General features: G+C 41.1%; 1 protein-coding gene across 3 annotated transcripts in view; it reads left to right on the top strand.

Moving 5' to 3' along the window:
* NEK9 (NIMA related kinase 9) overlaps positions 1-15,132 on the top strand; it is a 47,356-nt gene that overhangs the window by 13,752 nt on the left and 18,472 nt on the right. For all 3 annotated transcript variants that reach the window (XM_012742220.3, XM_012742228.3, XM_012742236.3), the window contains 6 exons: positions 6,790-6,900; positions 8,454-8,518; positions 11,148-11,198; positions 11,603-11,795; positions 13,791-13,935; positions 14,886-15,086. In XM_012742220.3, the coding sequence (XP_012597674.1) occupies positions 6,790-6,900; positions 8,454-8,518; positions 11,148-11,198; positions 11,603-11,795; positions 13,791-13,935; positions 14,886-15,086 (766 nt within the window). The remainder of the gene's footprint in view (positions 1-6,789; positions 6,901-8,453; positions 8,519-11,147; positions 11,199-11,602; positions 11,796-13,790; positions 13,936-14,885; positions 15,087-15,132) is intronic.

A 15,132-nucleotide genomic window follows, 5' to 3' on the forward strand; every position in this document is an offset into this window, starting at 1 on the left:
TCACTTTGGGAAGTGTGGACATTTTAACAATATTAATTCTACCTATCCATGAGCATGGTATATTTTCCCATTGTGTCCTCTGGGATTTCCTTCCTCAGAGTTTCATAGTTCTTCTTGTAGAGATCTTTCACCTCCTTGGTTAAGTATATTCCTAGGTATTTTATTTTCTTTGTAGCTATTGTGAATGGTATTGAGTTTTTGATTTGACTCTCACCTTGATTGTTATTAGTATGTAGAAATGCTACTGATTTACGTACATTGATTTTGTATCCTGAGGCTTTGCTGAATTTATTTGTCAATTCCAGGAGACTCTTGGTGGAATCTTTTGAGTTTTATAGATACAAGATAATATTATCAGTGAAGAGCAATAATTTGACCTCCTCTTTCCTGATTTGGATACCCTTAATATTCTTATATTGCCTGATTGCTCTAACTAGGACTTCTAGCACTATATTGAATAGAAGTGGTGATAGTGGGCATCCTTGTCTTATTCCAGTTCTTAGGGGGAGGGAATGCTTTCAACTTTTCCCCATTCAGTATGGTGTTGGCTGTGGGTTTGTCATATATGGTTCTTTATAATTATGAGATGTGTTCCTTCTATGCCTAATTTATTGAGGGTTTTTATGAAAGAGTGCTGGATTTTGTCGAATGCCTTTTCTGTGTTTATTGAGATGATAATATGATCTTTGTTTTTGCTTTTGTTTGCGTGGTGAATCATACTTATTGATTTATGTATGTTGTACCATCCTTGCATCCCTGGAATAAGCCCACTTGATCCTGGTGGATTATTTTTTTTTTTTAAATGTACTGTTGAATTTGGTTTGCTAGTATTTTATTGAGGTTTTTTTTTTTTTTTTTTTTTTTTGAGACAGAGTCTCACTTTGTTGTCCAGGCTAGAGTGAGTGCCGTGGCGTCAGCCTAGCTCACAGCAACCTCAAACTCCTGGGCTTGAGTGATCCTTCTGCCTCAGCCTCCCGAGTAGCTGGGACTACAGGCATGTGCCACCATGCCCGGCTAATTTTTTTTTTTTTATATATATATCAGTTGGCCAATTAATTTCTTTCTATTTATAGTAGAGACGGGGTCTCGCTCTTGCTCAGGCTGGTTTTGAACTCCTGACCTTGAGCAATCCGCCCGCCTCGGCCTCCCAAGAGCTAGGATTACAGGCGTGAGCCACAGCGCCCGGCCTATTGAGTATTTTTGCATCCATAGTCATAAGGGATATTGGTCTGCAGTTTTCTTTTTATGTTGTGTCCTTTCCTGGCTTTGCTATCAAGGTGATACTGGCTTTGTAGAATGAGTTGGGAAGGATTTCCTCCTTCTCAACATTATGGAATAATTTCTGTATTATGGGTACCAGCTCTTCTTTGTAGGTCTGATAGAATTCTGCTGTGAATTCATCTGGTCCGGAGCTTTTTATTTTTGTTGGGAGTTTTTTATTACTATTTCAATCTCACTGTTCATTATTGGTCTGTTTAAGAGTTCTGTTTCTTCCTGGTTTGGGGAGGTTATGTGTTTCCAGGAACTTGTCCATTTTCTCTACGTTCTCTAGTTTATGCATGTAGAGATTTACTTAGTGTTTATGGATGGTGTTTTTTATTTCTGTAATAGCCTTTTTCTGTGTCACCTTTTTCATTCCTGATTGAGTTTGAGTCCTTTCTCGTCTGTTCTCTAGCAAGAGGTCTGTCAATTTTGTTTATTTTTTCAAAATCCAACTTTTTGTTTTGTTAATCCTCTTTTTTTCCTCTGATTCATTTATTTTTGCTCTGACATTTGTTATTTCTTTTCTTCTGCTGGCTTTGGGTTTGGTTTGTTCTTCCTTTTCTAGTGTCATACATTAGGTTGTTAATTTGTGATCTTTTCTGTCTTTTTGATGTAGGCATTTAAGGCTATGAATTTTCCCCTGAGGAATGCTTTTGCTACATTCCATAGATTTTGATAGCTTGTGTCCCCTTTGTCATTAAGTTCAAATAATTTTTTGATTTCCATCTTAATTTCATTCTTGACCCAATAATTGTTCATTGGCAGATTGTTTAATTTCCACGACTTTGTGTATGTTTGTTTCTCTTGTGATTGATTTCTAGTTTTATTCCACTGTGGTCTGAGAAGGGACATTCTATAATTTTAATTTTTTTTAATTTGGTGAGATCTGTTTTGTGGCCTAAAATATGATCGGTCTTGGAGAATGTCCCATGTGCTGCTGAGAAGAATGTGTATTCTGAGGTTTGGGGGTAGAATTCTCTGTAAATGTTAGGTTCATTTGATTTAGATTTTGGTTTAAGTCCATTGTTTCTTTATTTATTTTTTGCTTTGATTATTTGTTGAGCTCTGACAATGGGCTGTTGATGCTCCCAGCAATTATGATGGTGCTGTTTATTTCTTTGCTTAGCTCTAGTAAAATTTACTTTATGTATCTGGGAGCTCCTGTGTTGACTGCATATATGTTTAGGATTGTTACATCTTCTTGTCGAATTCCTCCTTTTACCATTATGTAATGATCCTCCTTGTCTTTCTTTACTTTTATTGGCTTAAAGTCAATTTTATCTGATATAAGAATGGCTGTACCTGCTCTCTTTTGATTTCTATTTGTGTGGAATATTTTTTTCCATCCTTTCACATTGAGTCTGTATGTGATCTTGTGGTTTGGATGTGTTTCCTAGAGACAACAGATAGTTGGGTTATGTTTTTTCATCCTTTGAGCCAGCTTATGTTTTTTGATAGGAGCATTCAATCTGTTAACGTTAATTGATAGCATTGATATGTGGGATGTTGGTCTGTTCATGCTGTGAAGTAGTCCCTTATTGCTTTGTTTTACCTCTTGTTCTATGGTTTTTATAAGAGTTTTGAGTTTGGGGTTTTGTTAGGTGAATTTACACGGGTGAGAATCTATTGTGCTGATTTGTGTATAGTGTTATTCTGAGTATTTTGTGCAGAGCAGGTCTGGTCGTGGCATACTTCCTCAGTGTTTGCTTTTCTGGAAAAGACTTATTTTCTCCATCTGTTGTGAAACTAAGTTTTGCAGTATACAAAATTCTACGCTGGCAGTTATTCTGTTTAAGTTGATTAAAGATGGGGCCCCAATCTCTTCCTGCTTGTAAGGTTTCTGCTAAGAAATCTGCAGTTAGCCTGATGGATTTTCCTTTGTCAGTGATTTAATGCTTTCGTCTTGCTGCTTGCAGAATTTTCTCCTTCATTTTGACTTTAGCCAGGTCAATTACTACATGTCTTGGAGATAACCTATTTGCTATGAATGTTCCCGGTATTCGGTGTCCATACAGATACAGTGTCCATCTTGTATCTGTATGTCTGAATTTCTGGTTATACCAGGGAAGTTTTCCTCAATAATTTCCTCAAATTGGTTTTCCATGCTTTTAATTCTTTCTTTTTCTCCTTCAGGGATACCTGTAATTCAAAAGTTAGTTTGCTTCACATATCTCTCTCATCTCTCTCTCAATGATTGCTCCAACTTTTCTATGCTCTTCTCTGCCTCTTTGAATGACTGGGTTATCTTGAGAGCCTTGTCTTCAAACTCTGAGATTATCGATTCTCCTTGGTTTAGCCTGTTTTTAAAGCTTTCTGCTATGTTTTCGAATTCCCTAAATGACTCTTTCATTTCTTTAAGTCCTTTTATATCCTTTCTTGTGTTGTCTAGCTCTCTAGTGACTTTTTCATTTTTTTCATTGATTTCTTGAAAGCTTTTTTGGCTTCTTTTTGTTGGTTTTCAACTTTATCTTCAACTCCATTCATCTTACTTGCCATCCATATTTGAATTCCATTTCTGTCATTTTAGCAATTTCCTTGTAGGTAGAGTCCACTACTGTAGCTCCATTGTGTTCCCTTAGGGGTGTTGAACTATTTTGTTTTTTCATGTTGCCAGGGTTCTTTTGCTTGTTTCTTCTCTTGGCTCTGGGTTAATAGGATTACAGGATACCTATTCTCCTTTGCTGGGGACTCTCTTGAATGAAGTCCAGGAGTGGCAGCTGCTCAGGGCTGGAGAGTCCCAAGTGAAGTGTTGGACCTCAGGGAGATTCTGCGGGCCCAGTGGCAGTGGTGGGGACTAGTAGTTGGGGTTTTAGGGACTAGGCACAACTCTGGAGTCTTAGGGGTGGAGCTGCAGGGGCAGAGCCTCGGCTCGGGCACAGCAAGAGCTTCAGAGCTGGCTCTGGGGATTTCTGAGGCAGAGCCACCCATATAGGGAGCTGTTCCACCAGCATGGGGACTGCTGATGCCCAGTCACATAGGCAGGGGTTTGTCTCAGTTCCCAGGGTCTATGTAGGCGGGCCAGAGCTGCCTATTAGCCAGGGGTCTTCCCTCACACCTAGGACCCACCAAGGCAGTAGCCCAGGCTTCCCAAGTGGTGTCTGAGGCTCCTCTGTTTGGCTCCCACATGGGAGAGGAGGCATACTCAGCCCCCAGTCACAGGACATGACACAGGGGAGTGTGTTCCCACTCCAGTTTGGCGGGGGTGATGCAAAGGCTACTGTCTGCCAGAAGGCTGGGTCCCAAGCAGACCTGGCTTTGTGTACCAGAGTGATCAGGATGTCGTTGGTTGCATAAGAGCAGGCACCAGATCTCTGCTGTACCTGTTCTCTGGTGGAATATCTCTGCACAGACTCTGAGCTCCCCAATCAGCCCAGAGGTCTACAGTGGAAAAGTGAGACCCCTCACAGATCAAGCTGCCTGTAACTTTTGTTTCTCTCCTAAAATGCAATGTCCCCTTGGGTGGCTTCTCTCCTGCTGTCTTCACCTCTTCCCAGCAGTGTGAATTGTACTGGGACCCCCAGCTTAATCTCTGAGATGATGGGTGATACTTGTGAGTAAGAATCAGCCCCTCCTTGTTTGAGTTGGTAGATGCTGTGATGAGCTATATAGAGTTGTTCTTCCTGTCACTGGTGGATGCTTGCAGGAAAGCCAACTGCCTAGCTGTTCTTTTCTGTCTGTGATAAGCTCTAGTCCCTCTGGTGGAGCACTTGAATGCCCCAGGCTTTGGGAGGGGCCCTGTAGGTCCCAGGGGGTTGCTTGATCTCTGCCACAGAAGAGGTGGGAGAGGAGCAAGGCAGGGTGTTTGCAAAGCAGGGCTCAGAGGTTGTTTTCCTGGCCACGAGGGGGAGCTGCTGGAAGGAGAGTCATGGCAGGCTCTCCAGACCAGGAGGGCTGCTTATGAGTAATGGGCCACAATTCCCCAGCTGCCCTAGTGCCTGAATGCACTGCACTTGGTTGCTGTGGCCTCATTGGCTGGAATCTTTCCTAGTGGAGGACCTGCCCTAGTCCAACAGCACACCATTCCTGTTGGGGGGTGGGGTGGGCGTTCTCCCAAATCCTCATGTCACAGTATTCTTCTATCAGTTCTACCCACATGGGCTCCCTCACCTCCCGATTCCAGCTTCCAAACCTCCTCTTTGTGTCCCCCAGCAACCCACTCCAGTCTTGACGGCATGGGATCTGGCCTTTGTGTCCCTGAGAAATACCAGCAGGCAGGGAGCTCCCAGATCAGGCAGGTTCACCACAAGTCCTCATGGGGAAAGGTATGGGCCCCACTCTCTGTGGAAACCTCAGACTGGAGGTCTCTCGCTTAAATTGTTGTCCCAGTTGCAGAGGGTGGGGGAGGAACAGGGACGGATAAGAGTCTGAATGGAAGAAAGCCGACTCTCTGACCCTTTGGTTCATTCTCCTTGGAGGAGAATCCCGTGCTGAATGTTCAAACTCTGGGGTCACACAAGTTCTCTCCACAGTTCTGTGGTTGCCTCATTATTTGGGCTTCAATAGTGGAAAAGCTTCCAAGTAACTTAGTAGCCCTCTGATCATCAAAGGAGTGTGGGAGGGAGAAAGGGATTCCCCATACCCTTTCACTGGGCTCCGAGCCTCTCTGGGTTTCCTCTTCCTCATCTGCTTTGCAGTTTTCCTCTATGAGGTCCCCCATCAGTCTCTAGCCTTCTCTCTACATCCTACACCTGAGCTGCGTCCCCTTTCCCTCTCCCATCTTTTTTAGCTGAAATCTTTTCTTCCCTCAGGGACTGTCTGGCAAGCAGTGTCTCTAGTCAGCCATCTTGCCCCCATAATTTTTATTTGTTTTTCTAAATCCTGAAGTTTGTTCTGGTGTATCATCTAATTTTCCTAAATAATATAGTAGAAGAAAAATGACTTTTGGAGTCAGATAGACCTTAGTTGGAATATGGCTCTGTTTTCACTACCTATATGGTTTGGGCAAGTTACTTTACATCCTGAGCCCCATTTTTCTCATGTACAAATTGATAATGATAATAACCTCCTTCAGTGGTGTTTCTGAGGATAAAAAAGATCATATATGTCATGTGCCTGTCTAGTTTATAGTGGTCTCTCAATAAGGTGATGGTGATATTACTATCATGTTTTTATTATTAACATCTTATTATTCACTGCTTTGTTGCTGCAGAATATTGTCTGTGTAGCCATTATTAGGATATACAAATTAGGAGGCAAATTAGTTGATAAGGGAGGTACTTGAAGCCAAGAAGCAAGGCTAATCTTGCTTTCTTGGGATTCAGTTGAAGGGTTAGATTGTAATATACTCTGAGCACAGATTTAATCTCCATGTTGGCCAGTTAGCTTTATTCCGTCTGATAGCAGCAGTGCATCCCTAACCATTTCTTGCTAATGCATACTAATACTCATAAAAGGAGTCAGATCTAATGCAGACCTATTGCCAATTCTGTAAATATTGGTCACAGACATCTCAGAGCTCCTTACTGGTAAAGTATTTAATGTAATTTTTATATAACCAGGAACAATGCAATCACCATTTTCTCATAGAATCCACTCAACCTGTGTGTGAAGATAGTGCAAGGAATCCGGGCCATGGAAGTTGATTCTAGCCAGTACTCTTTGGAATTGATCCAGATGGTCCATGCATGCCTCGACCAGGTAGGTATGACTTACCTGTTCATTTCATTTCCCCTGCCAGCCTCAGTGTTTGGATTATGGCACAGAAACAAACCACACAAAACCACATTCATTTCCCTAGGGTAGGGTATATGTTGCGGCTGTACCCAGAATAGGCATTGGTAATTCATGATAGTTGTGTGCTTCAGTGAACAAATTCTTACTTTATTTTGCTTTATAAATAGTAATTTTTGAAATGATTTTGCCATTTAAATTGTGTTCCATTTTTTATGACAAAGATTAATTTCTAAGTATTTATTTTATAAAATTATAGGCAAAGATATTTAGAGTTCCTAATACACAGAATATGTATACTTATAATATTTCATAGTTCCTTGATATATAGTTCTAGTATTATTCAAAATATGGCCCATGAACCACTGGCATCAGAATTACCAGAGAAAATGAGGGTGTTTTATAAGTAAAAAGAAGATTCCTGGGCCCCCTTCCAGACCAACTACTGTGTTTCCCCGAAAATAAAACCTACCCATAAATTATGCTCTAGCAAGATTTCTAAGCATTTGCACAATATAAGCCCTACCCTGAAAATAAGACCTAGTATGGCCGTGGCTACACAGCATATCTGCACAACCATGCATTTCATCATGGAGCAGTAAAGAAGATGAGCAGCCCTTCTCATCTGCCCCATCGTGACAGCTACTATCCCAGAGGTGACCGGAAAGATACGGGCAGCCCCACCAACAAGGTCGGCTCCCCCTGTCAGGTCCCAGCCATCCTGTGTGTGCTGCAAGCTGAGGCTTTGAGGGGAAAATAACACATCCTCTGAAAATAAGCCCTAGGGTATCTTCTTGAGGAAAAATAAATATAAGACCCTGTCTTATTTTCGGGGGAACACAGTAGATCAGAATCTCTGTGGATAAAGTCAAGAAATCTTTATCTGTAATAAGCATCCCAGGTAATTCTTCTGTGTTGTACATATGTATGTGTGTGTGTGTATATATATATTTTTGTTTGTTTGTTTGTTTTTTGAGACAGAGTCATGCTCTGTTGCCCGGGCTAGAATGCCATGGCATCAGCCTAGCTCACAGCAACCTTCTAGGTTCAAGTGATCCTCCTGCCCCAGCATCCTGGGTAGCTGGGACTATAGGCAGTCATTACCACACCCAGCTAATTTTTTGTGTTTTTAGTAGAGACGGGGGTCTCACACTTAATCAGGCTGGTCTTGTTCTCCTGACCTCAAGTGATCCTCCTGCCTCAGCCTCCCAGAGTTCTAGGATTACAGGTGTGAGCCCAGCCTATGCTGTATATATTGAGGTTTGAGAGCCACTCCCCTAATTGAATAAGTGAGGAAGGTGCATTGTAAACATTCTCCTTCATGTACAAGTGTCAATAAGGTAAAAAGCATGAAACATGGAGTATGATATGAGAAGTTATGATTTTTGAAACAAAAGGATAATATGGAGTGGTCTTTCACTAACTAACCCACAGCCTTCTAAGAAGAAGTAAAAATGCCTCTTTAGATCCCATATTGTCTATTCCCAGTAGTGCAAACTCACTCTGTTTTTACTTTTTAGGATCCTGAGCAAAGACCCACTGCAGATGAGCTTCTAGATCGCCCTCTTCTCAGGAAACGCAGGAGGTAAAGTATAAAGAAGTTACTCCATTGTCTTTCCTGACATGCTTGACTGTTAGAGACCGGATCGGAGGACGACAAAAAAGGGTGGTGTTTCCTGACTTGGCCACTTAAGTGCTATTTTCTATCAACATCTGTGCTTTCATTGCTTGAGGATAGCTCTTGACTATCATCTCCTTAGCCTGGTCTATTTTGTTCTAAATTTGTAGTGATGAGACCCCAGAACCCTCTTCATCACCCATCTGTGGGTTTTTAAATCTAGAATTTAGGCATTACAGTGTAGTAATGAAGGGAGACTCAGACATCCTCAGCCTTGTATCTTGAATTCTGTCATCTTTGTCAAGTTACTTAACTTCTCCATCTCTTAGTTTTCTCCTCTATAAAGTAAGTAAGGTGAAGATTAACTAAGGTAATACATAGAAAGTGATCAACCCAGGGCCTGGTATAAGGTGCTCAATGATTATTGGATAGTAGTGTGAATTGGATGGGGCCTTTGTTTTTTAGTGCATTCGTGTAGATGGTAGGTTGGAGTTGGAGGAGTCCTCTTCAGATACCTGTTACCCATTTCTGGAGGTTGAGCTTGATTGACTCCTGATAGGTTATTTCCTGAGATTTATTCTGTGTGAGAGGTCTCTAGAGATAGGAAGGATAAAGGACAAGGTATTCTTTGTCTTTCTTAAATTTTCTAGTCTGTATTTCATGGTTTTATACTATTTTTGCCTTACTACCCTTCTTCCTCCCCTACCAGTTCTTCGTTTTTATATCCTCCAAATATTCAAATATTTACTATGCTCTTTTTCAAGTCTTGTCCTTAGGTACATTAAGTACATACCTAATTCCATAATATTTGCTATTTGGTCAGTACCTGTATTCTGTTGTATCATTTAATTAATCTTTTCTGATTCTTCTCTAGTTGGTCTCTAGCCAGTGTTTTGATACCTGGAATTATGTGTAATACTCCAGGTATAGCACTATGACATTCCATTTATGTTCTGTGCATATTCAGGTAATACCACTTTTTTAGGCCAGTTAAGCATGTTTAAAATTTTTATCTAGATTATATCCCAAAAATATGATCACTATTTTAATCTCATATTGAAATATTTTGACTGATGATTTTTTTTTTTTTTTTTATTTTTTTTTGAGACAGAGTCTCGCTTTGTTGTCCAGGCTAGAGTGAGTGCCGTGGCTTCAGCCTAGCTCACAGCAACCTCAAACTCCTGGGCTTGAGTGATCCTTCTGCCTCAGCCTCCCGAGTAGCTGGGACTACAGGCATGCGCCACCATGCCCGGCTAATTTTTTATATATATATCAGTTGGCCAATTAATTTCTTTCTATTTATAGTAGAGACGGGGTCTCGCTCTTGCTCAGGCTGGTTTTGAACTCCTGACCTTGAGCAATCCGCCCGCCTCGGCCTCCCAAGAGCTAGGATTACAGGCGTGAGCCACAGCGCCCGGCCTTGACTGATGATTTTTAATTGAAGTTTTTCCTAGGTAATTATAGATACCTTCAATACTCTGTTGGAACTTTGTACTTTGATAGAAAAACATAAGACAAAGAGAAAATAGCATAAGCCAAGACACAGACACAGGAAGTTGTGGGAAATATTCAGGAAACACATAATCCTGTTTGGCTGGTTTAGTGGTTCTAGACCTAGGACTCTCAATGCAAAATCTCAGGAACTTTCAAAACACACTGATGCCTAAGCGCTACCCCTGTAGTTCAGCTATATTTGATTCAGGCAGAATGACAACCTGGGCTAGGACATGGGATGTAAACAAAGGGAGGAAAGGCTGGAAAGACAGACAAGTAGGGAATTGTGCATGCCAGGCTAAGGAATTTGTGCTTAATTCACGTGATAGCACAGAAGTATTGGATGTTTGTGAGAGGGCAGTTCATGTGATAAGAGGTGTACCTCACAAAGAGTTATTTGTCAATACTGGTTTTAATGTGAAATTAGTAAAGTGGTTTAGGACTAGCAAGTGAGACTAATTAAGAGGTGCCACCATAGTACAGATGGGAAGTAGAGCTGCCCAGAATTGAGGTGATGAGATTGGAAAGGAAAAGGTGAGTGTAAAAACTACTGTATAAGTAGAATCTATAGAACTTGAATACTGAAGAAAGGAAAAGAGATGAATCAGAGATGACTGAGGTTTTAAGCCCAGTTGACTGGGAGAGTGGGAGAAGGGTGTTGCCAGTTATGGAAGTAAAGACAGAAAGAAAAGCTGGTTTGAGAGAAGGATAATGAGCTCAGATTGGAAGATGTTTTGTTTGGAGAGTCAGCGGGCAGACTGAATGGAGTTGTCCATCAGGTACTTAAACATGGGCATCAGAGATTCTCAAGCCTCTCTCTTCCAGCCTGGACCACATCTCAGAAATAGAAAATAAATGTCCTTAAACTGCTGGCGCTTTGGTATTCAATGAATTATCTAATGCCAGGCCTGTATAACTGTTTGAGTTGTACTGAGGTACTTTCATAAAAGTATTGTAATGAAGGATGCATACAGTTTATAAGAGGATTAAATATGGTAATACATAGAAGAGATGTATTAAATGTATTAATGTATTAAAGAGATATCTTTGCAATATAGGAACCTATTATGTCACTCATGTTTCTTTGCTTTTCTTTTGGTAGAGAGATGGAGGAAAAAGTCACTCTGCTTAATGCACCTACAAAGAGACCAAGGTAATGCTCAAGAGACTGTTGAAAAACTGATACATCCTAAACTACCACTGGAGGGGGGTCTTTCTTGGGTTTATGCATTATTCGATTCCAGTAGCCTTTGGCATCCTTTCAGGAGCGAAAACTGTAATTTCACCCTCACACTAAAGTAACCATCATTCCCATAACAAATATTGAAAAGTCTAGATGTTGTGGATCAGGCCGGAATCTGATCTTGCCAAGCTGTGATGAAGCCCTGAGGCAAGAATTGCAAAGCCTGCAATGATAGAGGGTTGAGAAAAGTTGTCAAGAAAGAACATACTTTCTCATACCATAATTGTCAGTTATTCTCAGGGAACAGATTGGAAGCATTTTTCTTTGATGATGTTTTTATATTAAATGTGCCTTTGTTCTGGGGTTATTGGCAGGTCAAGCACTGTGACTGAAGCGCCCATTGCTGTGGTAACATCACGAACCAGTGAAGTCTATGTTTGGGGTGGTGGAAAGTCTACCCCTCAGAAACTGGATGTCATCAAGAGTGGCTGTAGTGCCCGGCAAGTGTGTGCAGGGAATACCCATTTTGCTGTGGTCACAGTGGAGAAGGAACTGTACACCTGGGTGGTAAGTAAATGCTAAGTATTAATACTTTGGAACAGTGCTAAAAGCCTCATTGTTTACTGGGCCCAGGATGTTCATGCATTTTGTTAGTTGAACCTGTGCTAAGGGAGTGGCAGTATGGGGTGATGGAATGGAAGGTCTTGGGAGAGGAGGGATTTTGTCTGTTTAGTTTACTGATGTATCTCCCAGTGCCTGGTACATATTAGGTCACCTATAAGTGTTTTCTGAATGAATAAATGACAGAAGGAGAGAAAATTAAAAGAGCCTTACATTTGGACTCAGGAGACTAGGCTTTCCCATTTACACCTGGATCATTTAAGATAAGTCACTTAATTATTCTGTTCTATTACCATGAGCTTCAGAACAACTAGTATCTGTCAAATAGCCTTGTAAACAAATGAAGCGCTATACCATTGTCAGAAATCTTCTGAGACCTCCACCCGTGACTGATGATAGCTGGGTATAGCTTGTGTAGAATTTCCCCATTACCCTTTAGATTCCACTGTCTCTCACCTTCTTACTAAACTGTTTCATTATCCCCAGTTTCTCCTCATTCACCTACCATGCTGCTTCCATTTCTGCCACTCAATTTAAACTGGTCTTGACAAAATGACATATAAATTACTAAAATAAAACAGATACTTTTTAGTTCTTACCTAGCTTGACCTTTTGGCAGAGCTTGATGTAGTTGACCACACCCTTCTTGAAGCTTTGTCTTCACTTGGCTTCCATGATAGCGTGTTCTCTTGGCTTTCCCCTGTTTGTTTGTGCCTCCTCAGGCTCATTTCAGGCTACTTTTTCTTTACTTCAGCTTGTCTTCAGCCCTTGGTTCCACTCTCTTAGGAAGCTCATTTTTTCCAGTGACTTCAGATACTCTCTCTCTGAGGACAGGGACTGTATATGTCTTTTTCACTATTTCATTCCCAGTATGTAAGAGAATAGACACTCAACTATTGATTGATTGAAAGAATGAATGAATGATTTGGCCTTTGTTATGGAAGGTTGACTTGCTGTTATTTCCTAAAACTATATCCCTTAAAGAACTAGTCCCTGAGAAGTTACCAGAAATGGAGTGAAATTAGTACCTTAAAAAACATTTATAGAAGGACTTGTAGTTGAGTCATTGAATGGAAAGAATTACTTATCTCTGTAAAACTGTTGAAAAGTCATGGAGGACTATTCTCAGTGCCATATAGCAGCCTCTTCGATGTAGCCCAATTTTTTATAACTTCCACATTTCAAGGAAACTGTGACCAAATTTATAAAACTTCTAGTACAGATTTCCAAGAGGCTGTACTACTGGAGAAGCAATCTAATTAGACTCTATAAAGAATTTTTTCATCATTTCCCACAATTAAATATATAGTTCATCTTAGACTTGAAGGATAAAGATAAAATTGGGAATGATATCCTTTTAAGTCTTGATGGATATCAATCTGGATACTTCTTTTTTTTTTTTTTTTTTTTTTGAGACAGAGTCTCGCTTTGTTGTCCAGGCTAGAGTGAGTGCCGTGGCATCAGCCTAGCTCAGAGCAACCTCAAACTCCTGGGCTCAAGCGATCCTCCTGCCTCAGCCTCCCGAGTAGCTGGGACTACAGGCATGTGCCACCATGCCCGGCTAATTTTTTTTTCTATATATATTAGTTGGCCAATTAATTTCTTTCTATTTATAGTAGAGACGAGGTCTCGCTCTTGCTCAGGCTGGTTTCGAACTCCTGACCTTGAGCAATCCGCCCGTCTCGGCCTCCCAGAGAGCTAGGATTACAGGTGTGAGCCACTGCGCCCGGCCAATCTGGATACTTCTTAAATCTTCTTTACCTGTTGGCAGGGGTTTTATACTACCTACCATTAAAAGGTTTAATCTCCTTACCCATTTTTTTTCTAGTATCTACATTTCCAGCTTTTTTTTTCTTCCTGTTTTTCTTCTCATGAAATTATATTGAAGATTAATTTTTGGCATGAAAAGTTAAAACTTCACAAGACCTCTCTATTTCACAGAATATGCAAGGGGGTACTAAACTCCATGGTCAGCTGGGCCATGGAGACAAAGCCTCCTATCGACAGCCAAAGCATGTGGAAAAGTTGCAAGGGAAAGCTATCCACCAGGTGTCGTGTGGTGATGATTTCACTGTCTGTGTGACAGGTAAGCCATCAGCAGAAAGTATCTGCATGTATTTAATGTAGAGTATTGTGCTTAATGCTGTACAATTTTAGTTGGGATTTTATAATAAAAGATAATACTCAAAGAACCAAAAGACATTGAGCAAATATATTTATTAATGACAAAGTGCCAAATGTGCTATAGTATTATGGGACTGTGTGCAAGGAGAAGGCAGGTGGATAATAGAGAAGAGGTGGATCAGGAAAAATGTTGTATGTCCCATTTGGGGGGAAAATAATCTTACCACCTCCTCAGGCTATAGATAACACAAAATCAAGAACAAGACCTCAATTTAGCATTTGTCTTATCATTACTCACTTGGTTTTTATCTATAAAATAGAGATGGCCTCAGTAAAATTGTAAGCCCTTAATACTTTTTTTTTTTTTTTTTGAGACAGAGTCTTGCTTTGTTGCCCAGGCTAGAGTGAGTGCCGTGGCGTCAGCCTAGCTCACAGCAACCTCAAACTCCTGGCTCAAGCAATCCTGCTGCCTCAGCCTCCCAAGTAGCTGGGACTACAGGCATGCGCCACCATGCCCGGCTAATTTTTTGTATATATATTAGTTGGCCAATTAATTCCTTTCTATTTATAGTAGAGACGGGGTCTCGCTCTTACTCAGGCTGGTTTTGAACTCCTGACCTTGAGCAATCCGCCCGCCTCAGCCTCCCAGAGAGCTAGGATTACAGGCGTGAGCCACTGCGCCTGGCCCTTTTAATACTTTTTAAACTGTATTATATAATTATAATGCATGTGACCGTCTATATACAAACAACTCTAGACTCGCAACAGTCTATCCTTCAGATTTTCCTGATGGAGTCATCTCATGGGAGATCATTGGCCAGATAGTTCTCATTCTAGCCCTACCTGCCCAGCTTTCTGATTGAATAAAATAATTCAGTCCTTTGATGGGTTCTATTTTCCTTCCTTTTGCAGATGAGGGTCAGCTCTATGCCTTTGGATCAGATTATTATGGCTGCATGGGAGTTGACAAGGTTGCTGGCCCTGAAGTGCTAGAGCCCATGCAGCTGAACTTCTTCCTCAGCAATCCAGTGGAGCAGGTCTCCTGTGGAGATAATCATGTGGTGGTTCTGACACGAAACAAGGAAGTCTATTCTTGGGGCTGTGGCGAATATGGTAGGGGTAGCCTTGTCTCTGTCCACTTCTTCCCAGATGCACAGCC

The sequence above is a fragment of the Microcebus murinus genome, chromosome 6, assembly GCF_040939455.1.
Source record: "Microcebus murinus isolate Inina chromosome 6, M.murinus_Inina_mat1.0, whole genome shotgun sequence".
In the NCBI taxonomy this organism is placed as follows: Eukaryota; Metazoa; Chordata; class Mammalia; order Primates; family Cheirogaleidae; genus Microcebus; species Microcebus murinus.